The 26,183-nt window shown below is 43.1% G+C and overlaps 2 protein-coding genes across 2 annotated transcripts in view; both read right to left on the bottom strand.

Annotated features, from left to right (window-relative positions):
* Positions 1-360: 360 nt before the first annotated feature.
* Positions 361-9,757, bottom strand: plch2b (phospholipase C, eta 2b). The gene is given in 20 exon segments (XM_087801070.1): positions 361-1,335; positions 1,399-1,478; positions 1,675-1,821; positions 1,882-1,966; positions 2,031-2,155; positions 2,630-2,737; positions 2,816-3,001; positions 3,061-3,149; positions 3,236-3,333; positions 3,399-3,476; positions 3,542-3,664; positions 3,789-3,960; positions 4,024-4,144; positions 4,220-4,423; positions 4,488-4,581; positions 5,455-5,625; positions 7,260-7,402; positions 7,405-7,707; positions 7,814-7,960; positions 9,433-9,757. Coding segments are annotated over 20 exon segments (3,774 nt in total).
* Positions 9,758-11,523: 1,766 nt separating this feature from the next.
* skib (SKI proto-oncogene b) overlaps positions 11,524-26,183 on the bottom strand; it is a 33,338-nt gene continuing 18,678 nt past the window's right edge. The window contains exons 2-7 of the mRNA XM_087800002.1: positions 16,227-16,340; positions 16,056-16,147; positions 15,761-15,981; positions 14,879-15,147; positions 14,550-14,780; positions 11,524-13,796 (exon numbers count right to left, since the gene is read on the bottom strand). Of these exons, the coding sequence (XP_087656128.1) occupies positions 13,563-13,796; positions 14,550-14,780; positions 14,879-15,147; positions 15,761-15,981; positions 16,056-16,147; positions 16,227-16,340 (1,161 nt within the window). The 3' untranslated portion in view covers positions 11,524-13,562. The remainder of the gene's footprint in view (positions 13,797-14,549; positions 14,781-14,878; positions 15,148-15,760; positions 15,982-16,055; positions 16,148-16,226; positions 16,341-26,183) is intronic.

The following is a 26,183-nucleotide window of genomic DNA, read 5'->3' as shown; positions in this document are numbered from 1 at the left end:
ACTTCAATTGTGTTTCAATAGCTTCTGGAATTCTAGAGTCCAAGTCTCTTGAGGTCGCTCCAAATGTCTTGAACCACTTTCCCAGGATCCTCTTGGTGTCCATAACATCTAATCAGCTTCATCTGCAAAATAAGAAATTTAGATTTGAAATGTTTGACATTATTTGAACTGTGTATTTCAAATTCAGATGATCCTTGCGGAGCTGATGAATTAATAAATAAAATACACAATATATTCTCTATCTCGTTTTTTGGTCCATGCTCAATCATTTATCTTCTGTCAGTATTGTCGTTGGTAAACTTATGTTTGCACATTTCAATGTTGAAGTTTTGAGTGACATATTAAAATTTAGGTTAAGCATCAACTCTTACCATCTATAAAAAGTGGGGATTTGCAGCGAATCTCCCTCATTTTGTGGTCGAAGAGAATCTTCATCTCCCTCTGTAAAGTTCCCTCACGCTGCTCCGACACACCAGGGGGTCCAAACTCCAGACTGTCGGTGCTACTGCCGCCGCTGCTGGACATGCTGTCGGACAGGCACAGACCGTTGGGGATCGGTTGGATATTGTTTCCGTAGCTTTCGCCTTGCGGCGCTCGCCAACTATGAAGAGACCCGTGGTTCAACACGGGCGTCATGGAAGAGGTGTTCTGTCTTCGAGGACAACTTTGTGAGCGTGCTTGACGCAGAAGAGTGGAGGGTGGGCGTGTTGCAGGGGTCCCAAGAGTTCTTCTAAGTCTGGCTGGAGATAAAGGTGGGGTTAATGAGACGCTTTCAAGAGTTTTGACTTCTGGTTCAGTTTGTGTTTGCGCCTGTTCTGCTGCTTGTGTGTTGGCATCGATCTCAACTGCTTGTGTTTCGGGCTGTGTCTGCGCAGTGCAATCCTCAGCACTCTCCGGGATGGTGCTATCAAGCTCTTCTTGGATAATATTTTGGCTCTTATGAACGGGACTGTAGGGACACGAGGTCTCGTCATCGAAGCTAAACTGCTTCACTAGGCGAGCAGACCTGTCGGACTCTGTGGAAAGGTTGTCCATCCATCTCCTGGTCTCAGGTGGTTCATGGATCTTTACCCTAAATGCTCGTCTCACCGGTTCACTCAGCGCTCCTTTGTGCACGGCGGCCTTGACCGCCGGTCCCACCGGAAAAGGCAACTCATCAGTTTTGCTATCCAGGGACAAATTGTCCATATCCTTGCGGAAATAGACGCTGCGTCCGTCTTCAGAGGACTGCACAGAGAAGTCCAGAGATGACTGTCTGGGCTGACCCTTGATGTGCTTCTGGGCTGCCTTTTGGATGTGCTTACGTGCAACTTGCACCGCGTTTGTTGGCTTTAACTTGGAGAAAGTGACGTGTTAGACCTTTCTGTTTAAAATCCATGATGGAAAGTAGAAAGTTACCTTTCCTGTCATTTGATGGATGGAGACGTGTACAAAAATGGACGACTCCGTCATCCCTTCCAGGTAGACGTGCCGATAACCTGCCGAAATGGCGAAATACTTTTTTATGAAAAAAATATATGAGCAAATTAATTTTAATACGCTGAATCAATTCATATCGTGTTTATCATCAGACAATTGTCCATGATCATAGTAATTTCTGCTCTAAAACAGGCCCGTTTAAATGCTTTTAATTGGAAGGAATTCGACATTCAAGGTATTAAAATGATCATGTACCTGGCATCAGGCTAGCAAAGGCTACTGTCCTTTGTCCGATGAAATCTCTCCCGATTGGGTCGTGATCCCAGATCTGGAAGCGCACCAGTGCCAGCTGAGGCATTTGAATGTTGAACACAAGCGTCTCTTCCCACATAGGATTGAATCCTGTATGCAGTGCAAATGTAAAGAAAAGAAAAAGTACTGAACATGATTTTCCAGACGCACCGTTGTCGTCCACCACCCTTGTCTGCTCCTTCGAACAGTCGACAGGTAGACCGATTATCTCCACCTCCACGAATGGATCAATAATCTGGAGGCAAAATGATAAAGTAAAATTTCAAAGGTAGATGTTACTCATTATGTTGGATTCCCACCTCTCCTCTGTCCCCGAACATTGAATCTTTGGGTTTAGGAAGCTGCTGTCCACTGATGATTTTTAAGACTAACTGGGTCTTACGGTGTCCTGGCAGAGGATCCTCCGCGTTGGGGTTAAAGATACCTGTACAGACACAAATAAAATGATGGCTCGATTGACTTGATGAACGCAAAACTCTGTAGCAAAAATTCTGTCCTGCTCTAGTAGGAGAACTTGCATTTACCCGATCTTTCAAACTCTACATTGGCTGCCAGTTTCTTTCAGGATTTTTTTTTTAATTCAGGTTTTAACTTTCTGGTTTTAACATCAGTAATCTGATCCATCCCAGCTCAGCTCAGGTCTGTGGATCAGAATGTACTGATGGTTCCTGAACACGCTTCCGGATCAGAGGATAAAATCCTCCCAGGCTGTTGCTCCTAAGCTTTGAAACGATCTTCCTCTCCCTCTGTGTTTAATGGATCTTGACCTTTTAAAGAATGTATTTTAACTGTGTATTGATTTGTTGTTTGAGCGCCTTGTGACCCTGGTCTGCGAAAGATGCTTTACAAATATTAATAATTACCTTACTTTCTTGCACACACACAGACAAACACACACCTTTGCGCATGATCTTTGGCTTCAGAATATATCCACAGTTTCCATTGATGGCAAACTTGGCTCGGTTGAGTTCAAGCATCCTCCCCTCTGTTTGATAGTTCATTGCAACTAGAAAGACATTTTAAAGGGACTTGTTTGAAGAGTGTGTGTAAGAAAACCATGTTGTGACTCCAGTGATAATCTCACCCATATGGCAGCCAGCATTCCAGTATGGCTGCGGGTTGAAGTTGCTGGAGTCCACCCTGTAGTTGGACGGGTAGACTCTGAGAAGTTGGCGCTGGTTGAAGCGGACCAACTGGCCCGGTTTCAGCAGCAAGATCTGGTTCATCACAGTTTCATTGAGGGACGATACTTGCCAACTGCTATTAAAGGCTGTGAGGGAAATATTATCACCAAGAGTCTCTGCGTCACATCCAAAAAAATGATCCTACCTTGAGTTTCTATGTCGTGCACGCGCACAGATTTTGTGTATTTGACCAGATCCGATAAAGCTCTGGAGAGTCTCATCGTTTTCCTCTTCCTGTTGTAGAAAAAAAGATTAAAGATGTTTAATTTATTTATCATCATCCACCTATTATAAATTAGCCTGAATTTAGCCTTACTTACTTTGGGTGATAGACAATCTGTGTCCTTTCTTTGCTGCTGCTGTAGTCCGATTCCCCATCAGAGATGCTCTTGCTTTTTACTCTCACTTGCTTTCTCCTCTGAAATATGACACGTCGTTGTCAATATATACACATCTCTTAAAAATAAATGATTCATCAATGACCTTTCGTTTGAAGCTTCTGATAATGGATCTGCCAAATCTTCTCTTCTTCTTTGGAGCTGACGCTCTGCTGTTCCCATCCTGGTTACAAGACGGTATCAATATGGACTCCTTATAGTCAATGTGTGTCAATATGAATATCTAACCACTCCACCGCCTTCATCCTCGTCATCATCATCGTCATCTTCTTCTTCTTCATCTCCTGTGTCTTCATCGGACACGTCTCCTTCCTCTGCTTCTGGTTCAAGGTTTGCCGGCAATTTTTTACCCTGTAGGTAATTAAAAAAATATTATATTATACAATTAAAATGTAATAATAATATATATAAATATATATATATATATACAGTATATATATATATATATATATATGTGCCTCATCTTTGTTTTCACCTTGACTAAGATCTTTCCTTTCAAAATCTCCGGGGACGGCAGCTTCTTGCATTCCAGGACGTTCACGCCGGAAAGGTCCAGCTTGTCCTGCAGGACGTCCTGAAGGTACTCGGCCATCTTCTTCTGCTGAGGCACAGTGCAGTGGTTCTCTATGGACAAAATCACCGGGTACCTGCAGGAGTCACAACGATCAGGCTCGGCATTTCATCTGGACTGGGACTGCAGGAGCTCTCACTGTGATTTCGAGAAGGCATATTTGTTGATCGTCTCGATCACATCTTTGAAGAGGATCTTTGACGTCAAAGTGTAGCCGTGGTGGATGATGGGCTCGCCATCTGGACCATCCCAGCAGTCCACTGCAGCAGATAGAATAGAACGATGTGTTTAGTTTCAAAGTGAAAGCAAGTTTACTCTTCAAGGTCATGCCGTACCCTCCACACAGCGGCAGCCGGCCTGCAGCACGTAGGCGTACATCTCCACCCTGGACTGGGACAGCAGCTGGTCCCCGGTCAGGTAGGTGTTGTGAGACGTGGCGATAAAGTAGTTCCCTAAAGGCTGTGTCATGTCCTGGGTCACCTGGTGGTGGTCCGGGTTGAAGATGTCCCCGCCCGGACTCCTCATGTAGTTGGTGAACCCTGACAAAAGGTTTTAGGTTTTACTCTCCAGCTTCATTTGAGGGGTGCGTCTTGAGGTTCTTACCGTCTATTCCCAGAACCATCCGCTGCAGGTTCTCGGGACACGGTTCGAACTTGGCCACGATGTCGATCACATGCTCTCTGGGAACACCTCGCATCTGTCGAAGACATGTCATGTCGTAACCGTAGAGAGCAGCTTCACTAGGAAGGAACTTCAAATATCAACAACGATGACAGAGAAAGTGACATCATCTGTCAAGAAAGTGAGGGTCTAATCCGTGTTCACGATGGTGTCTTAAGACATCATGTAAATGACCAAAGAGTCGAATCATTTAAAACACCATGGAGGTATTTGGATGTTTTTAAGATTGTCTTGATGATGAAGATGAAGAAAACTGGGCTCCAGACCTACATTAAAATTGACTTTTTGCCTATAAGTCTAAAAAGAGACAGTTTACTCTGAAAATAATGCCAACCCTTAGTGGACCTGAGGGTGAGTAGAAAATGAGTGAAGTTTTGGGTGAACTAACCTTCTTGTTGTTTTATATAAAAGACGTAGCCTTGTCACTCTTAGCTCGGAATTTGAATTCAAGCATCACAGACCTTGCAGCTGATTAAAATGATTTTTATTTTGAACTGGTCTAACTTGTCACTGTCATGAAGAATACTCATGACTAATCATTCTGATCATGAGCTGCCTCCAGTTGTGATGCATTATTCAACCTTTTATTAGGCTTTAGAGGTTTTTCATTTATAGTGAACATCTTTTTTATATTGTCATAAGAAAAAATCCTTTTCTTCCTTTTAAGCGGCCAGTTGGAGGTAATTGTACGGTTTCGTGTCAATCAAACTTCCATTCGTCCCGCTTTCTCACCTGAACAGAGGAAGTTATTATGGGATAAGTAAAGCATAATTGAAGCAATATATACTTTTGTATAATTCAACAAAGGTTGGCCTCTATTCAGCTTCCTGACACCGATTTGAAGAACATCTCAACACATCATCTGATTTAAAAGGCGTTAAACATTTACCTTCTGTTCGTTCTCCAGGAAGCGAGTGAGATCATTGATGTCCATGACTTCCTTCTGGTTGCTGTAGGAGATCATTATCAGGTAGAGATCTCTCCGCGTGGAAATCATCTTATAGAAGGAGCAGAACTCCTCAAAGCCCAAAGAACCCTGGTTCTCGTCGGTGTCTGCCTCCTGAGAGCGAGTTCAGGAGTGTGTCACCAGCCAAAGCAAATCGTTTCTGCACAGTGACTCTGACAACAGCCAACATCAACATCCACAGTAGGAGCAGGAGACAGCGAATGCAACATGAAGCCATCTGTCCTGACATATGGTCGTGTTGCTGACAAATAGCCAGTATAGATACATGTCACCATGAACTGTGAGGATCTCCTTCAATACTGTTTTTTACTGCAGAGAAAATATCTCATGGTTTCTGTCTTGATCGACACATGTCACTTCCACTTCTGGAGAACAAACTGATTATTTGTAGGCAACAACCTACGACTGTGTCTTTGATAAACAATTTGAACTATGTACTTTTACATCTATTTACCATGAATAATGTTTTTGGTTGTTAATTCCTGACATTTAGGTCAACCAGGTCTGTCATTAGTCGTTTTATATATACTTATATACCAACACTACAGTACGACTCCTCCTTGGACCAGTAGAAGTATTACTTTAATTCATTGGTACTGTGCAATAGCTACTGCTATCCCTATAACTCCTCCCACTAATATCGAACATTTCTGTATGATAAAAATGCGTATACAACTGCACAAGTTATCTTCTTGCTCGTACTACTTCTATAAATACTGTTTCCACAGCGGGTCAGCCTCCTAGATCTGAACCAGGTTCCTCTTCCTGGACATACCTGTCCCATTATGTCCTTATTTACCTCCTAGATGAATGTCATTGGTTGTCTTCCTCTCATCCTTTCATCTCATCCTCTAACTTTCTTCATCAACATTCTTCTTCCACTCTTGACTCTGCTTCTTCTCTTTCTGCCTGAGCTACTTTCACTTCTATGACTATTGTTAGTAAGTAAGTAATAGTTATTTGTAAAGCACCTTTTTAGACCAGGGTCTCAAAGCGCTTGAACAATCAAAGGCTAAAAATACCTACACATTTTAAAACTCTAAAAGGCCAAGAAACATAAGACAAACACAGGAGTCCCAGAAAATCAGGTAAAAGCCTGCACAAATAAAAATGTCTTAAGCTGCTTCTTGAAGAATGAAATATGATATGCGTTATGACGGCTTTGTAAATAACAAATAATAATAATAACAACTTTAACTTTGTTTTTGTACCGAAGGAGTCATTAGCTCCATCAAACACAGAGTGAGAGGAAGATCGTTCCAAAGCTTAGGAGAAACAGTCTGGAAGGATTTCTCTCCTCTGGTCCGGAAGCTTGTTCAGAACCATCAGTAGATTCTGATCCACAGACCTCAGAGCCCGAGCTGGGGTGTAAGGCTGGATCAGATCACTGATGTAAGGAGGAGTCTGTTCATGAATAGATCTGAAAGTAAGAACTAGGATTTTTAAATTGATCGTGAAAGAAACTGGCAGGTAGTGAAGAGATTTAAGGATCGTGGAAATGTGAGTTCTTCTACTAGAGCGGGTCAGAATTCTCACTGCAGAGTTTTGTATTAACTGCAGGCGAGACACATCCTTCTTGTTTAGACATTAAAATAAACTGTGACAATAGTCTAAACGAGAATATACAAACGCATGGATTATAAACTCCAGATCGTGTTATGGCAAACTTGACACTCAATCTTTTAAGCTGGATTGAAGATGAGCTCCTAACAACTGTCACGTCTTACTTGGAACATCTCCCGGACCTTCTGTTTGGGTAAGTTCACGTTGAGTTTGTGAAGCAGCTGATGAACTTCTCCGATGCTCAGGGTTCCATCTCCGTTCTTATCCGCCTCCGAGAACGTCTGCTGTAGCCACGTGACTGCAGTTAAGGGAAGCACAACCTTGAACGTGTGGTTTCTGTCTTCATCGTGATACGTGCGAAAGGATATTGATCTCGCGTGCGTTGTCTTCGGGCGAGGCTATCTTCATCACTGATGCCAGCCATCAGGTACTTGAGGCCGGTGATCCACGTTCTGGCCTCCTCTGCGTTAGTGGTGACCAGATCCAGGGACTTGACTCGCTCCCCAAAGTAGATGCTGAAGCAGCAGTTCGGGTCGAAGCGGTTGTCCGCGTACCTGCGGAACATCTCCGACCTCTTGCCTTCACAGACCTCATGGATGGAGTCTATAGTTACTGGAAGAGACGATCGAGCATTTCCTAGCTGACACTTGATGTGACAACGAAACACAATCTTGCACTAAAAATCAAACACAGGTACGAACATGATCAACAGACTCACTCTTAGCCTTGTCGTGCTTCCTGGACGGCCTCCATCGTACGCACGACTTGTGCTCGTCCAGGTAGTAAAATCGCACAAGACCTTTCTTCTTCCCCTTGAGTTTGCTCATCTGAGTGCCCGTCTGCATCGTGTACATACATCTTTCCACTGCAAGGAGAGCACCGAGTCATCAAGACTGACCACATGACGAGGAAGTTCCACTTTGAGTTTCTTTCTTTTGTAAGTGAGTTCTATAGGGTCTGAGATAAATACGTGATAACCTTTTGCTTTGATATAGTTATGATGCTTCCATCCTAATGTTGGAGTCCCTTCTTAGAATTTATTCAGAGGGTCCCTGTTAAAATTTGTCTTTGTGAAAGATCTTTGTGAAAGGAGGTCGTTTTTTTATGCTGGATTATGAGCGATGGTGCGGAATCTATTCACTTGAATAAATAACAACTGAATCAGAAAATGTCGTTACCAGTGCAAAACAAATTGTCACGTTTAAAGATAAAACTTGATATATTGTGTGTTATCTTATTTAATTATTTTATTCTGTACTGACGCCACAAACAAATTCCTATGTTGTGTTTACAAAACTGGCAATAAAAGTTTCTGATTCAAACTTGTGAACGTTGAAAACAACACCTGTATTTTAACTTATTTTGCAGATACCGTTACAGTTTAAATGTTTTGAACGTTGATGTTGTTCATACATATCTCTATCTTAAAGGTGGAAGATATTTTATTTATTATTATTATTATTATTATTGTTAAATTTGCCTCAGGTGGCTGAATTTTAAACTGTGCTTGAAATGAAAGTACATGTTAAATGTATTTATGAGGGACAGAAAAATGTTGCTCTGTGATTGATTTCAATTTCAATGGATAGTATACAAGTTCTCCGAAGGACAAAGAAAACATTGAAACAAGAGGCGAAGTGAAACCCTAACTTCCAAAAACAGCATTATCTAACAAAGATTGATATTTCGCTATAACACTGTACCCAACAAATATTGAGGGAATCGTGAAAATAATTCACTTTTCTTGTCTCTTTGGTCCGGTTAGTACCATTAATGTATCGTACCGATCCACAATGATCCAATTCCTTCACCTTGAACACACTAACTGGATTCCTAAAGTCTTATTTGTTCCTACACATGATTATTTGCAGCTAATATATATATTATGTGTGGATCTGAATTTCGCTGCAATCTTGGAACGATGATCCTCATCTTGTTTTAAAACCGAGCGTCACATTTGAAGGAGGAAGTGAGTGAATCCTTGGACCAGCTTGACGACCTCTTCACTACAACTGTTGTTGACTGTTTATGAGATTACAGGCTGCGTCATGGAGAGATTTAAGTGGCTGACGAGGAGCTCGGGTTGGCAGAAGAATTTGTCGCTTTTGATAAAAGCACCTATCGCTAATAATCTGCCTACTTTGTTTTCATTATCGAGCCCCGTATGTTTGTAATCTGTAGCTCATGTGACTCGTTCTGGCCCATCAGTGCAGGCTAATCCTGGGATTGTCTGCGGCCCATATGCTTGTTATCTACTCGTACCTGTCACGGCTCAGGTCCTTCACACACTCACTTTTAAGTCCACTTGTACTTCATAAATGTGGTTTTCTGTCTTACCTATCTGACCGAGCCGCCAGCGGGGCTGAGCGACCACGCTGCCCCCGATCCAGAAGAACTCCTCGGCCAGCCTGGAGATGGACGCCTTCTGCCAGAGCTTGGGCGAGCTCATGATGGACTGGGTGGGCGAGTGCAGGGAGTTGCAGGAGGTTTTGACTTGAGGGGAAGAAGAGGCGTTGGGTTGCAGTTGTCCGCATGGTTCCGAAGACACCGAAGTCAAGGACTGGAACGTGGTCTTCTTCAGGGACAGAGTAGCCATAGGTGGGCTGCCCCCGGGGGACTGAGGCGCCATCGCTGGACCGATGCTCATCCCTGAACCCTGCATCTGAAGCTCCGCCGCGAGTCCCACCACATGAAGCTGGATCTTCCAAGAACTCGGGTCCTCCGGGGGAACCTTGGTCAGGTCCTACACGGCATCACAGTCTGATTCTTTGTTGCTCTCATTGTCCTCATTCCAGTTGTCCGGTCGTCTTCCTTTTGTTTACGTCAGAGAGGCCGATAGCAAGTTTGCAACCTGTCCTCGCTGCTAATTCTTCCTCGAGCTCTAATCCTGGAGTGAGGCTTCAGCTATAATGGAGGGATTTTCACGCAACCAGTAAGCCTCTGAGGGAGGGGAGTGTGGGGCTGAAGATGCTAATGTTTCTCCTCATTAGGAAAGGTTTTAAGCTATTGTTCTAAATATCACGATACATGTTTTACACCTTATTTCGCTTCATAGACGAGTTGAGATGCTAAAGAGAGACGATGAGACGAACAAATCCTCTCTAAGTGGGAAGACAAAACAACCTTTACCCAAGAATAACCAGCAGCTGATCTATGTCCCACCAACGGCTCGGATTGCTAATGAAAACCATCTTTTTTTGCGACCCAGGCGTGAGATGAATTCACATCATAAACATAGGTATGAAGATTACTGTTTATCAGGACAATAGTTTTGATTCCAACCTTTAAGCAACACAAAGTTAGAAAGTCGTACTAGTTGGTAAACGTCACCTCAGGATGACTACAGCTAAGAGTGTTGTTAGCTAAGCCTTATCTTAAACTTTCAATTGTATTTAACTCTGGTTATTGCTCCTGATTATAAGAATCCAGGGTTGAGTAAGTACTTGGGTGACTTAGGCGAGTCTGTCAAACTGAGCCTGAGAAACCTGGGTGTTGAGACATGTCTCTAGTTCAACACTGCAGAAAAACTCACCATAAACTGTTTCTTTTAAATGAGGAAAATACTCTAAACTTAGGAAAATGTTGTCACAGCATGATCTGGATCTTATAATCCATGTGTTTGTGTCTTCTTGTCTGGACTATTGTAACAGTTTATTTTGGTGTCTAAACAAGAAACTCTGCAGCAAGAAATTCTGACCCGCTCTAGTAGAAGGACTCACATTTCTCCAATCCTCAAATCTCTTCACTGGCTGCCAGTTTCTTCCAGGATCAACTTTAAAATTCTGGTTCTTTCTGGGATTACGGTACAAAAACAAAGTTAAAGTTATGTTATTTGCAAAGCCGTCATAACACATATCATATTTCATTATCCACAATCTGGTTCATTACCTCATCGGTATCCATCCTTCTTTCAGACAATTCGTCCAACTGCTGCAAACGGGTACATTGCAAGTTTAGCGAGTGCTCATGGGAAATGTGGTCTCCCGTCGGGCTAAACACTACCACTTTAGTCCACTGGCGTCGCTCGACGTACAATTGCAAAGAATCGCTTTAATGATTTTATTTTGTACCGACTGCACAAATCAATCCTATGTTGTGTTTACGACCGTGACAATAAAAGTGTATCATTCTGATATCTCAAATCAATCAATCAGAAAAGAGTTCATATGTACTTCCTACAGTGACCACTAGATGGTAATATCGAGCTTCTATCATTTTCGTTGACTCAGTTATAACGACGTTATGTAAAAGTGAGATATAAAAAGGATATATACACTTTAACACTTCTTTCCTGATTTAGAGCTGTTCAGTTTTCTTGTAAAACTGTCATTTTGTCACTGACTTCAACGTTACTGGTCTCAACAGTACAAGTAAATATTCTGTACAAATACACTTTCTGAAGCAACACAAATCAAAGCGAGTCATGAGTGATTGATTTAAATTTTTAATGGATATTATACAAGTTCTCCGAAGGAAAAAGAAAACATTGAAACAAGAGGCGAAGTGAAACCCTAACTTCCAAAAACAGCATTATCTAACAAAGATTGATATTTTGCTATAACACTGTACCCAACAAATACTGAGGGAATCGTGAAAATAATTCACTTTTCTTGTCTAAAAATCAAAAGAGCAGCCAGTTTCAAATCAAGCTCTTAACATGCAGAGCTTCATGTTCAGTTTTTTGGTCTGTGATTTCATATATTGTCTATTTAGCAATTCATAAAGATCTCAATTGAACAAGAAAATAATACACCAAATGAAAAATAATAATCTGTTTTAAGTTGTTTTCAATAATCGGTCAGATCCACACTCGAATGGTTTAAGTCCTCACATTCATCCATTCTGCTCAATGCCCTGCAGTTGACGAACACAATTTAAATCATCCAAATCTTTTTGGTTTCAAGTAAGAGCAAAACATAACATCATAATTAACTGGAACAAGCAAACATAGCCACAAATATCTTATTTACAATATGGTATTTACATCAGAAGATACAGAGGGAGTTAGAATTTTTCTTTATTTCTTTTTTTTTTTTTTTTGAAAGCTGTAACAGGGACTACGATGCACAATGCAAAGTTCTGTTCTTTAAAAAGTGCAATTCATTTTTTTTAAGTAAAAAAATATATCCATATTTTCGTATATATGTAGAAATGTTGTTCATATAAACAGCAATTTTTTACCTAAGAGCCTTAAAACCAGTATCTAAAAATGAATGCTTTGTGTTGATAGGCAGCAAATTATTATAGAATATAAATTACTTTGCAGTACTCGGAAGAAAAACATTAAGTACCGCATTTTCTTTCCATTATAAGGGCAAAAAGTTCAGTCTTGGACAAAAGTTTAGGGTTCATGGTTCAGTCTTTCCTGAATTGTTCCTGTAAGGAAAAAATAAATAAAAACTATGATTTGATTAAATTCTATTGGTCATCATTGATCTGCCTTGAGTTTGATTGACAGCTCCACAAACGTTTGTCTGGGACACTTCAATCACATTAGCTGAGAAAAAGGCAGGATTAGAAAATAGAAGCTGCGTGAAAGTGCGTTACAAAAAAAGGATGTATGATCGACTTTCTCAAGCAAGCCGTGAACATTGAATAAATATCTAAAAACTGCTTCATCAGGTTTACGTCGACACGCCTTAGTGCTGTTGCAGTGCATGATGGGACTTGTGCCAGTGCTAGGAGCGTTTTTAACCGACTAACTCAAAAACTGAAATGATGCCATTGTGTCAGGTAAACATCTAATTATGTTGGGAGTTTAAACGTGGCCCCTCAGGATCATGAGTGTGACATGTCTGTGCAAGACTTGGGATCTGAGGAGGTCCCTCCAGTGAGGGTCGGAGAACCCACGACTCATCCTTTTCAATTTGAAGTCCCCGAAACTTTTGCCCAAGACCAGAGGTTCATCAGCACAAATGTGAGAGCAGTCGTTGGATCTCGCTCACGGTTCGGTGGCGAGTACAACATAATATTCCAAAGTTCATAAATGATCTGGCGGACCTCGGTGCGGCCCGCTCAACCCTCCAATACTTCAGGTTTACTCAAAAATACAAAAGGTAGACAAGCTGGTATACATGCGTACATGTCTGAATATGGGTGTTTCTTCTGGCCTATGGAGTGCTGAGCAAGCAGAGTATCTTCAGAGGGTCTACACAGGTCTACAAAGCAAGCTGATATTACAGGTAAATAGTGGTAAACAGGTGTGTCTTGTTTCCAGTGGTCTGCAGCGACACCTGTGAGTGTACCAATACTTGTGTGGCACCGACACGTTTCCTCGTCTTCCATTCGTATTCAAGTAATGTTGCTGTCGTCGCACACCTTCGAATAGCTTATACCAAAATAAGAACTTGGATGGCGTCAGGAGAGATGTGTGATGTCCGTCTTCGCGCCTCATGCCCCGGATCTCATGCTACTTTCCAGTTCTTCCTCTATCGTCGATTCACGGGATCGTTTTCCGACAGTTTCGCTCAGAGGAAGAAGAAGTCTGTGCTCTTTGTGTCCAGTCTTAGGCGGGTTTGGCTGTCCGAGTCGAGGGGCTCGGCGGGCGCGCCGCCGTCGCCGGCCTGTTGGCTCAGCTCGCTCTGCAGGTCTCTGACCACGCTCTCCACGCTCTGTCGAGCCTCTCGCTCCTGCTGGAGCTCCGTCCTCAGCGTCTCACGGTCGGCCTCGGCTCGCTGCAGCTGCACCTGCAGCTCCTCGATCTGCGCCGGAAACACACTCTTTAGATCAACGTTGACCACAAACAATCGGAAATCCTTCCACAGATATTGATGTTACAGACGCACGAGGCAATAATCATTTTGTTTTAATGTCTGCAGTAAAACTCTCTACATGTTTGTTGAGGGCTGAGAAATAACTCAATAAATAACTGATCATGCAGAAAATCGTATAACCGACAATTTATTTTTGTATCTTATTTTTAAATTGTATTGTATTTTTGTATTTATTTATTATTTTAGTTTAATTTTTGTTATTACTACTGTATATACTTGAATATATTTATGATGTTCTTATTTTATTTTGATTTATTATTTATGAAAAATTGCTTTATTTACTGTGGCTAATTGGAAAAAAAACTATTTCATGGATCAATAAAGTTATACCTAACCTAACCTAACTGAAATTAGAAAAAACACATTTGTTTGAAGACTAAAATATATTTTTCTTTAGTTATCTGATCTTGGTGTAATTACTTCTTGTCACTCATAATGACGGCTGTACGTCAAACAAAAAAGTATAGTTAGGGGAGACCTCGCTGATTTCATCATGACGCAATTACACCGTTCCAACAGTAGGGGGAGTCAGAAACAAACGTCAGAAACAAACAACATTCCATATCGCTGCTAAAAATTCAATTCAATTATTTATTCTTTAGCCCTTTTTGTTTCATGGGTTTATCGAAGATTCATTTCAAACCAACTCAACATCCAACGTCTGTGTATCGATGATCTCACCTGATCTGAGTATTTGACACGCAGACATTCCGCCTCGCAGCCTTTGTCGCAGACTCTCATCTGCCTCTCTCTCTCCAGCTCCCTCTTCAGACGTCCACAGGACTCCTCGGCGTCCTTCATCCTCCTCTCCCAGTCCACTCGGAGCCGCTCGATCTCCTTCCTCAGGTTTCTCTTGGCCTCCACGGCCTCGCGGAGACGGCCCTTTTTAGCCACGCGCACAAACTCCAGCTCCTAGAGAGTCAAAAAGACGATATGTCAGCGCCTGACCTCGGAGACCATGGGTGTCACTAAGGATGCTAGTTGATCCTCATCAGGTTCTAAAGTCTTACCTGCTGCAGGCTCCTCTTGGACTGCACCGCGGCTGAGATCTTCTCCTCCTGCTTGACCCGCATCCTCACGATGTCCTGCAGGATCTTCTCTCGAGCTTCTTTGGTGTCGGGGCTGGAAAACAGCGACTGTCTGAGCGAGTCCATCTCTGGACACATGGCTCCGGATTGCCAGGCGGGCACCTCCTGAGGACTGGGGTCAGCCGGGGCGGTCTGACAAGCGCCGGTGCAGGCCGAGGCCGGGGAGGCCAGAGGAGACGAGCGGACCGGACCTGAGAGATTAAAAAGAGATTAAAATGGCAGAACTTTACATGAAGGTACAATTTATTAGCAACAACAATAACAACAATATAAGAACAATAACCTTTCAACTATCGACTGACATAAAAAAAAAAAGTTGTTATACCATACTACACCACTAGATGGCTCTACCACATACTTGTGGTTTATCGTTGACGACCTGACCAGCCCATGAGCCTTAACAGATGATCACATATCTGGTACTTTTTTAAAATTTCAATACAAAAACCCTATTTCAAACTACTACTGCCACCTGCTGATCATGCTAATATGTATACATATCTAAAATGCTCAACCAAAATGTATACAATTATTAGATTAAATAAATGTAGGTCAATAATATTTGCTATATAAAATTCAAAATTTGAGTGGAAACGAGTACGGTTGGTACTTAAAATGATTTTGATTAAGCTAGTTCTGTGTGTTCTTCATTTAGTTCCTCAATCCGACACTGACTACAACCATTCCAGCTCCTCTTGAGAAAAAAGAATCATGATTTTGAAAGTCATGCGAGTCATTTATAGGATTTTTAAGGGGTTCGGTTGCTCTGTGAATTCCAGGCTGGAAATGAGATCAGTGACTCACGGTCATCAGAGTCGTCCACATCGATCTCTCCGTCCGTGTCCATGTCGTCAGGCTTGGCAGCGACTTGCATGTCGCCATTGTGCAGCTCCCTCGGTGGCCGGGAAATGGCAGCGGGCCCCCTGCCAGGAGCGTGCCTGTCTCCGGGGTGGACCACAGAGACGGGGGCCGCCGCCTGTGTCGCATCGGCGAGGGCTGGCGTCTCGTCACACTTTTTGTAGGATCTGTGGAAATCATTTAGAGGGAATAGTGAGTTGACTGTTTTTCAAATCATTCTCATTTATGAAAATGTCCTCACCTCTCGGGGTCACTCTGCTGCTCCGGCCTCTCTTTCTCTGTGCTTTTAGGGGACCAGGGACGGAAGGCTGAGGGTCTCTGCTTAATCTGGACCTTCGTGGAACAAAACGACAAAGTGTGAAATCTCCACGATGCTGGATTCGCTCAAAAAAACCACGTCAGGGACACAAACCTTGTGTGCAGACTTGGACAGCGATTGTAACCAGTCGGGCTTTTGGTCTTTTTCGGACGTTGGAGATTGTTGCTTGTCAAATCTGGCGCGTTTGGCTGCGACAGGACTCGGAGACTGAAGAGAAAAGACACGGACGGCGTTAGACATGATGATCATCGTGTAGCAAAGTTCATGTGGCCCTTTGATTGCATTTTCTGAGGCCCCTGTGAATATACAAACTTGACTGTCAACACTTTCTGTTCTAAAAAAGCCCACGCCAGTGACAGCCTCCCACCACTAGATGGCGGTGATTCTGCTCGCCAGGTTGGAGCAGAAGTTGGAGAGACCTGACCGACTACCTTTCTGTGAATGAATTTTTTTACGGATCGAATGCTTTCAGACTTGTTTACCTCGTTTTAAGAGGCAGGGTTTTAGCCTCTGCTTTAACCAGCTTAAACAAAAAGCCTCAGGTACTTTGTCATCATGACTACATGCCCGAGTCCTCCTGAGACCTTTTGTCTTTCTTTGTATTCTCTGCCAGCCGAGAGGAAGATTAATTATAAACCTCTTCTTTGTATAGAACCATTCACAGTTTAACTTAATGTTGACGTCCTCCAGGTTTAATGCTAAACGATGATAGCTTGTTGCTATATATCCATGTTTTCTTAAAAGCTCAGGTGTGTGTGTGTGTGTCACCTCCACACATGACACACACAACGCGATGTTTGAATGACAGGCTGGAACATCAGGAGAGCGAAGCGAACGTCCCTCAGGTCCGCACTTGTCAGACGAAGGGGGGAAATGTTTACCCGGGCAGGAGTTCGGAGGCCTCGGCCCAGACCTGCCCTCTCTCTCTTACTCACTACTATGAAATTTCCGCCTGCAGGAAAAAGTCAAACACTCCTCATCGTCTCCCACCGTCTGCATGTGATTCACGACAAAACCATTACCGCCGTCTACCTGCACGGATTGGCGGTGTTTGGCGAGCGTGCGGGTCACACGGCGCCTTCGACAGCCGCTCGCTCTAATCACCTCAAGATGGGAATTAACGACGAACCTCATTTAGCGTTAAGCGCCAAAACTCCACTGCTAATGAATCATGGCTCGCAGGCCGTGCGAAGCCAGACGCTTCCAGTGTGTGTGTGTGTGTGTCGGTGTAAGCACCGGCTCGAGTGGGTGTCGGAGGCTGCTGGGTGCGAGTGAAGACACGCATGTGAGTGTGGAGTCTGGCATGGGGGGGGTGGGGAGGTGGGGTCGAGGGTGGAGGTGACGTCGGGGGTCTGGCACTGAAGAAGACGTTATGATACAGTTTGAACCTGAGACAGGATCCTTTTCAGGACAATTTTTTTTATCAAACCTTGGAGGAAATGAAAGTGTTTTCTTCCTGAGATAAAACTTTCATTCACCTGCTCGAAATGATTTTCTTAACCGACGTTACAATGAATGTCCTTGTTCTCCCTCATCGTCTGAGATCTTCCCGTGAAACTCTGCTGCAAAAACCACTTTTCAAAATAAATATATATATATATACTGTACGTGGTTGTTCTGGGGAAATTTAAAAATAAAAAAGCTTGAATTCCCCCCAAAAATTACAAATATATAATAACATAAAATGTATGAGTAAAGGGTGCAGTGAAAAAAAAAAAGAGGAAATAAAGATTGATTTCTAAAAGAGTGGTTGCATGCCCAGTGCACACAATTACGCCAGTTTCACCCTAAAAATGGTGAAATATAATTATTTTCGAGGCTTTTTAACTTCAATCTTTAGCAGCTCTGCCATGAGCTTTTGATTATTAAATGAATTGTACTGGATTACATTTAGATTAATATAAACCTATGCATTTATTTTGATTATTATTATTTTTATGAAGAATTGCTGTATTTGCTGTGGATAATTTGGAAAAAAAACAATTTCCCGAAGCAGACCTCCTGAGGGATCAATAAAGTTCTACCTAACCTAACCTAACCTAGATTAAGTTGATGCATACGAGCTTTGTTGAGTTCATCATCATCATCATCATCATCATCATATACAGATATATTATATACTCTAAACAAGTCAAGCTAATCTCTTCCTGTCTTTTATCTTTGTGTTTAGAGACATAATTGTAGCCGCTGACACACACCGTCTCCACTTACGTCTGACGACTGACTCACAAACGCTTACTCTACCTGTTTAACCAGCTACACACACACACACACACACACACGCACACACACACACACACACACACGGCCTACTTTAGCCACCGCCGAGTTAATTCTTTTCCCCCAGACCTCCTGCAGACTGTGTCATGTCGACTTGACCCCTCACCTGCCCGACCAGAGGCCGCCGGTCACCTTAGACGCGCCGCTGTAATCAGAGTCTGTAATTACCGGCGTGACTGTCGTGTTCCCAGCAGAGGATGTCTGCCCGTCTGCTACTATTTCTACCCTGAGGTTTGCATCTCCAGGAAAGCGAAGTCGCTAGACATAATAGAGTCAGAAAACAGACACTCCCCGACACCACAAGGGACCTGCTGGCTAAATCCGACACTGAGCTAAGAGCGGAGCAGCCGCGCCGGCTTTGCTCGCCACCACATCACACACGCAGTCACGGCCACACAGTCATAACAGCACATCCTACTGCAGGTCCCGCTAATGATAGCACCCCCCCCCCCACCTCCCTCACTGGAGACTTCCTATGGGGAGTTTTCTTTGGCCCCGTCCCCTGTGGGAACTGAGTCTTGAGTGGGAGGGAGGGGGGGGGGGGGACCACAGAGGAAGCACTGAGCTGAAGGAATGTTGGACTTGAAGGCCAAGTACAGCCTCCCCCCCCTTTAAGGCTCCATTCAAGCATTGGCCTTTTCAACCCGCCATTGTATATTTCTTTGAGCCGCCATAATGAAGGAGCCTTTAAAGCCAACCTGTAGGCTAAACACGGTCTAAGAGCAGTCGGGCGAGTGGAGACAGGCGGCATTATTTTAATTATCCACACATAATGGTGCACTAATGCTGGGATAAGCCCGGGCCGGGTTGCTACTGGCAGGGCAGGTACGCGAAGAGGGCGGAGCTTGACTTCAATTGATCCGTCCGAGCCGAGAACACAACCAGACACAACAGGTAAAGGCCGAACTAATGTATCTTTTTAAATAGGTCAGGGCTCCCGAGTGGTTCCCAGGCCAGAGCAGGAATAGAACTCTGGAACACTGTGTTCTCTACAATCCTCTTTTATGTGTACACTGTTATTTTTTTATTTAAATGTTTCTTTACTTTTCATTCTGTTAAAATTCGACTTTCTCCCTCCACATTATAATACCTTCTCGATGATCCCTAGTGTCTTGTAAGTAAGTAAGTAAGTCATTTTTATTTGAATAGCACTTTTCCAGACCAGGGTCACAAAGCGCTTAAACAATCAAAACAATATTCAATAAAGTATATACTTTAAAGGGCAAAGTAAAACTGATAAAACTGACTTGTGTCGTTATTTTTCCACACAGGTTTACCAGTTGTCCTCATGAGCCTTGAGAGTTCATAAATACCCTAGTCGTACACATGGCGGCCATTTTGACCTGCTTACGGATCACGGTGTTGACGTTGGGCGAACTGGAGCATGATGACAAATTGAGCTGTTATTTCTCTTGAATGTGGAGCCGATCAATGATAATTGTTTATTGACCGGCTGACCCGTGACGACGTGACCATCCGATACCAAACTTAAAAAAAAAAAAAAAGCTTCTTTATAAACACCAACTGTTGCACAGATGCATCGTAATAACTGTTTTTATCCGAGTGCGACACAGGAAGAAATGTAATTGCAGCACTTTATTTGAGTTGCTGTCGCGGAAACTCAAGTAAGAACATGCATTACGACCGGTAATGTGAGTTATCAGGTTGATGTCTGTCATTAAAACAACCGTCATTTCTTTTGCATACAGATTTATATCCTCCACTATTTTACTCCATGTCCAGAAAAAAACCCAATGACTAGTCCACTAAATCTGAGCATGTGCTTGATACACATTCAGGAAGTCTTTATAAAAGCAGCTGTTATATTTACAAGGGACTTGTCAGTTGCATTAGTGTGTAAGGCTATCATGATGGAATCGAACCACTGTCTTGCATCAACTCTACCTACTATAAATGCAAACACTCGATAAGCATCAAGAATGTCTATTTTTATTGATTGTTGGAGCGGCTCCCCAAACTCTGCTTAAGATTCTCTTGCACACGTTCAACTACGTAGCAGTCTGTCTGTGATATTGTTCTGCTGCTGTGAGACGATTCACTTGTAGCTGCTGACAATATATTAGACCCGACTATCAAGCTGTGTCTCAAATCGCATACTTCTCTTAGTATACTAGAAGTTAGTATGCATCAGGATAGTGTACATACTAACTAGTACGCAAATTCTCCACAGATAGTATGTCTCAAATCAAACTCTGCTGCTACGCACTAACAGGAAATGATGCGACAGCTTCTTCTTCTACTACTATTTAACAATGGCTGCAACCAGCTGTTTGAACGCTATCGCCACCTGCTGGAAGCACGTTTTGCAAGTTTGGAAAAAGAAATAAAGAAAAAATATGAGAATCGATATATTCGCGAGATATTTAAGCTGGTATCAGCACCGAAGACGTGTCATCCTTCTACTGCTGCTGAAAATACAACTGTACGTATATGAATATACTGTATATGTATTTATATATGACGTAACTTCCGTTTACAACGTCACTAAGATGGCGGCCGTTTAGGGTGGTTAGTGTCCATTGAACCATACTCAGTTTTGTGGGCGTGTTAGTACGCTAATTTAGTGTGCATGGCGCACTAAATTTCTCATACTAAGAATTGAGACGCACTTACGCACTAAAAATACTAACTTTGAGTACGCTAGTATGTGATTTGAGACACATCATCAGTGATTTCATCCACATGTGGTCACTGTGTATTGACATGTTCAGCAGTGTTGTGTTTTTGTTCATTTGAAATTCTTTAGTTTTCAAGTTTTTTTTTTACGCTTAATCGTGAATATTCTCCCGGATGTTTTTGAGTCATTTTTGATCTGGTCCACCACCTATAGTCGCGCTTCTTTGCGGGTTTCTATGTCAATGGAATGCGAGATGCGAGAGTCGGAGTCAAATTCCTCGTCTGCTTGGCACTTAAGAAGATTCTAATTTGGATCCTTCACAGCCAAATGACCAGCGACAGTCGTGCGTCTGTGGCGACGCTCGCGAAGAAACAAAAACGATCGAGCCACAGATCGCGGGTTCAGCGCGGCCCGTGAGTCCAGCTCGACTTCCTTGGGGGCGTGAGTCGTACATCTGCATGACATTGAGAAAGAAGCACGGCAACAAGACAAAACAGTTTCAGATTACGACCTCCTTTCCCCTCTTAAACCCCCTGAATGTAATCCCCAGATCGACATGTGCTCAGTGGGGCGCTGTCTCACTCAAGGGCACAGCAACTGGCACAGCTCACTCGGGTGTCAGCCTTAGATGGAAGAGCAGGAGTACTAGTTTTGGTAATCTGATCCCCATAGTTTGCTGCAGGCCCTCACAAGGATGCCGGCAGTTTCTATTCAACACTATAAATTGTATGAGATTTAAATAAAGCCCCCCTGTAACAGCTGGGAGGAAACCATTGCCCAGAATATTCCCTGAAATTTCATCCCGACCTCAAACACATATATACGGATCAGGCTTGTGTTTCTTATCCCGAAATCCACTTGTTAATTTGCACCAAAGTGCACAAGCCCTTATCACGCCACTTTTAGGAAGCAATGTTTATTTAGCTCAGCGGCGAAGACCGTCGCAGGGAGGAAGCAACAGGACCTGACATAAGGTCGGAATTACACTCCTGCTTATTGGATTGTCCTAATTGTCTTTGGGATTGAGACTTGATGAGATCTGAGGCGAGGAGGAGGAAGGTGGAAAATATCCCAGCAGGTCCATGCAGATTGACACATTTAGGTGCAAGGCTGTAGTGTTGATATAGCCTTTTGTTCCCTTAAAAAGCCCAGAAAAATGGAAAGTTAATTCATTTTTTCTTTAAGAACACGGCCTGAGAATGACTTAAGTTCTCTACATATATCGAAATAATAGTTCATATGATTTATTTCGGACATCAAATGTTTTATTCTACAAATGCACTAGATGGTTCTGATGTTTGAAACTGAGATTGATTGATTTGGTCTGATCCACTTATACTACACAATAATACATCTGGTGTTAATGTGTAGGGTTTAAGTGAGCAGCTTGGCAGGGGTCTGTGCTCTTTTAGTGCATTTCCGGTTATTATAAATGTAATAAACACTTTTGGTGGGAGTCTTGAAGACCATTGCTCAGAAGTTAATTCTCATTTCCTCCTCATACTGTTCCTGGTGCACCGTTCTAAACCAGATGTTAAACAGAATGTTTAGAACACAACAAAAAGTAACACAACACAAGCATACAGACCTTTATCACCATCATCTAGTGCGCTTGTGCCTAAATCTGGCAGAGCAACTTAAACCAAACACCCGATACAAGACCTGTTTGCATTTGGATTGTATCGAGAGCGAGTGTTTAATCCACTGTCGTCTATTCAAGTTCAAACCTCATCACTCACGACACACAAAGTGGGAATTAAAGCTAAGGCGGCCTTTTATTTTTGATAATCTTTCTCTCCATTTGGAGCTGTCATCGTGGAAGAACCAGTTCTGGATCTGTGTGTTTTATGAACAGAGCAAACAAAGGTTACTGTACTTCTGCGAGGGCCTGAATTCCAGTTCAGGTCCAAACATGGCCGCCACAACAACAGGACGCCTGAATCCCTCGCTCCCCCCTATAGGAGGGTGACCTCACTGTCGGAGGGGTTCGTGAACTATTCCTGTTTCGGGGGCAGCCCTTAAGTGACAGACGTGAAACAGATATCACCCGAGATTATATATAATTGGCGCGAGCATGTTTGCTATGGCTGTCAGTCAAAGTTATTTTTTTGGGGGGGCGGGCGGTGGGGGACGGTGTACCGTCATTTATGCAACAAACCACACAGTGGCAAGTGTAGCGGATAGTCTGACCCCCCGCTGCTCTGATGGAAGAATCAAATATTAGACAGCACCACGATGGAAGACTCTAGAAACACACACTCATGCACACACACATTCACACACAATAGTTTTCTGCATCTATTCACATTTAGCACACTTCTAATGTCGGCGCAGCTGCTGTACTATCCGGGGGGCCGGAGGGGATGAAGGTTAACAAGAGAGACGGAGGGAGAGAGAACGAGCGGAAGCTTATGGAATATCATTTATAGCAAAGTGGAAAAAATTTCAAGCACAAAACTTTCAGGAAAATCATGAATAAAAGAACAAAGGAATCCCTGAGAACTTAAAAGAAATGTGATTTGTAAGCCAAACGCTACTTTGGGGCTGAGGTCACCTCCGAGCACTGAGAAGCTCTGATTTCCTTCAGGATTATTGGCAACCAAATGTGGTCGTGCCGCGTCTGTTCGCTCCCAAAATTGCGTCATGACTCACCAAAGGTTTCAAGCAAACATCAGAGTTTAAGATCTCATTAGCATCAACAATTTGCTTCCTGATGATGGATGGATGGATGGATGGATGGATGGATGGATGGATGGATGGATGGATGGATGGATGGATGGATGGATGGATGGATGGATGGATGGATGGATGGAAGGATGGATGGATGGATGGATGGATGGATGGATGGATGGATGGGTGGATGGATGGATGGATGGATGGATGGATGGATGGATGGATGGATGGATGTTGTCGTTCATCTAAAATCATCTTCATCCCAAAGGTTTGGATAACAAGATGAAATACTATATGACACTGGATGTAGATAAACTTTTTTGCTTTGAATAAAACATATATAATTTATAAATGTTCGCATATTTACATGTCTTTTCTACTTTTATTTTCTATTTTAAACGATATAAATTGACTAATAACACATTTCTAAATTGTCACCGGACCCTAATCCGTGCAACATTTTTGACCCGAACGAAGCAACATTCCTTGTCCTTCTTTTTAGGAATCAACCCGTTCAGATGGACACAGACGAAGGTTTTTTCGTCGGCACTTTAATTAATCATCACGCAACTGCTGACAAATCTTTCCACAGCCGCGGCGCATGTGTGCGTGCTGCAACAGAACTTGATCTCCGCCGTGCAGCAGTGCCAACGCCATCTTTGCGATGTAAGCTTAATCCCCTTGGCAAAACACTAGCCCTCATCTGGTTCAGTCTGCGACTCTCTTGTCTATTCAAATGATTTCTCACCGGATGTTCGCTCGGCCCAACAGTTGGGGACATCACCTGCCTTCACATGCTTCAATCTGCTCCGTCATGTCGGCTCGCACGCCAGGCAGGGATGCTCACGGTTCGGCTCTGTGCGACGTTAGCATGTTTGGTCGTACGTCTGCGTTGGATAACCATCGGGATCTATCAGCTCTACATGATGTTTACACCAAGAACATCAACGTTGAGTCAATGTTGGCTTCGACACATCTTTGAGATACAGACAGAGACACACAGGGATGCAGGAATGTGGAAAAATATTAAACACAAACTCTTTAAATAGAAAAACGTGTATTCTTGAAACAAAAGTTCATATTTGATCTCAATGCGAAACAATATTCGTTTGAACAGAAATGCATCAGATAACCTCAGACTCGGTCATGTGACTCTCCCTGATAAAAGCATCTCGCCCCCCCCCCCCCCACCCGGCGCTTCCACAACAGCAAGACAGCAAGTCCAGTGTCTGACCGCCGGAGTTTAAATCCCACAGATTAATACTAATGCCATAGCTAAGACTCCAGAAAGACGATTAAAATGTCACTGGATAACCTCCCGTCAGCCCAAACACTAACTGCGCCGAACACACGGTCCATTATGTCACTCACAGAACCTGGTACCGTCTGACTCCTCGGCAGCACCTCCCCTGGCGGGTGAGTGAGTGAGTGAGAGTTCCACGGACAGGGGGGGGAGGGCTTGGGAGATCAGCGGGGGACTGCTAGTTATGACGGGTCAGGCTTAGCCGGGTCTAGACCTGCAGCGTCTGAGAGGTTTACAGGGCAGATGGACGGTCAGAGGAAGCAGGACCACCTCTCGCCTACAGCTGACCCATATTATCAAACACTAAAGTTACTGTTACAATAATCATTGCTTTGTTGTTTTATATTTTGTAAAAACATGTTTTTGATGTTGTCAATATTTTCCTCCATTGTAGTTGGGAGTTGGGAGATTTAAGCTAAAAAAACAAACAGTCAAAAGCACCTTCACCCTCATATCATTAAAAAAATATGTATCATCAACCAAGAAAAGTTTCAACTGGCTGTTCCGGTAAAATGTGTTGTTCCTCCCACATTGTTTTAGGGTTCTAGAAAAGATTCGTCAATCCTTAGAACCCGGCATGTTCCATTTGGGACTCCCAGCCAATCAGGAACGAGCTCTATATGTAGGACAACATCCAAAATGAGCTGCTTGACAGAGCTCTGCGAACACAAGATCTTGCACTAGATTATTTATTAAATGATTCAAATAATGAATATAATTTACTGATATATATATTGTTATATGTAAATAGTTCTCATTTATTGACACAGGTTTTCCTTTAAATGAATGATGATGAAGAAAATACTGAGCGTTATTGAGTAAAGACTAAGTTAAGGTAGTGATTTTGTTAAATAATATAAAATAGCAAGAGAGCTGTGAAACAAATGTCTTGCTGGATCCATCGGTTTTCTCCGTAAATGACAAGACGCTCCCACTTCATTGGAGAAGAGGTGAAGTGGCAGGTTTATTTGTGAAGATGAAAATGGGATGAATAGCTGAGGTTAAGAGGTGTGAGCAGACGGGGTGGGGTGGACTAGGGGGGGGGGGATTTAGGGGTGGAAGGCCGTAAAAGCTGTGAGAGTGTGAGGTGAAGTTAGGGTCACCGCTCACTCAGGGTCCCATGTGATGTCACGTCACCGAACACGTATCCGCCCAG

Source organism: Callionymus lyra, chromosome 10, assembly GCF_982586985.1.
Source record: "Callionymus lyra chromosome 10, fCalLyr1.hap1.1, whole genome shotgun sequence".
NCBI lineage: Eukaryota > Metazoa > Chordata > Actinopteri > Syngnathiformes > Callionymidae > Callionymus > Callionymus lyra.
Note: the sequence above shows the minus strand (reverse complement) of the source record. Positions and strands in the feature narration are given on the sequence as shown.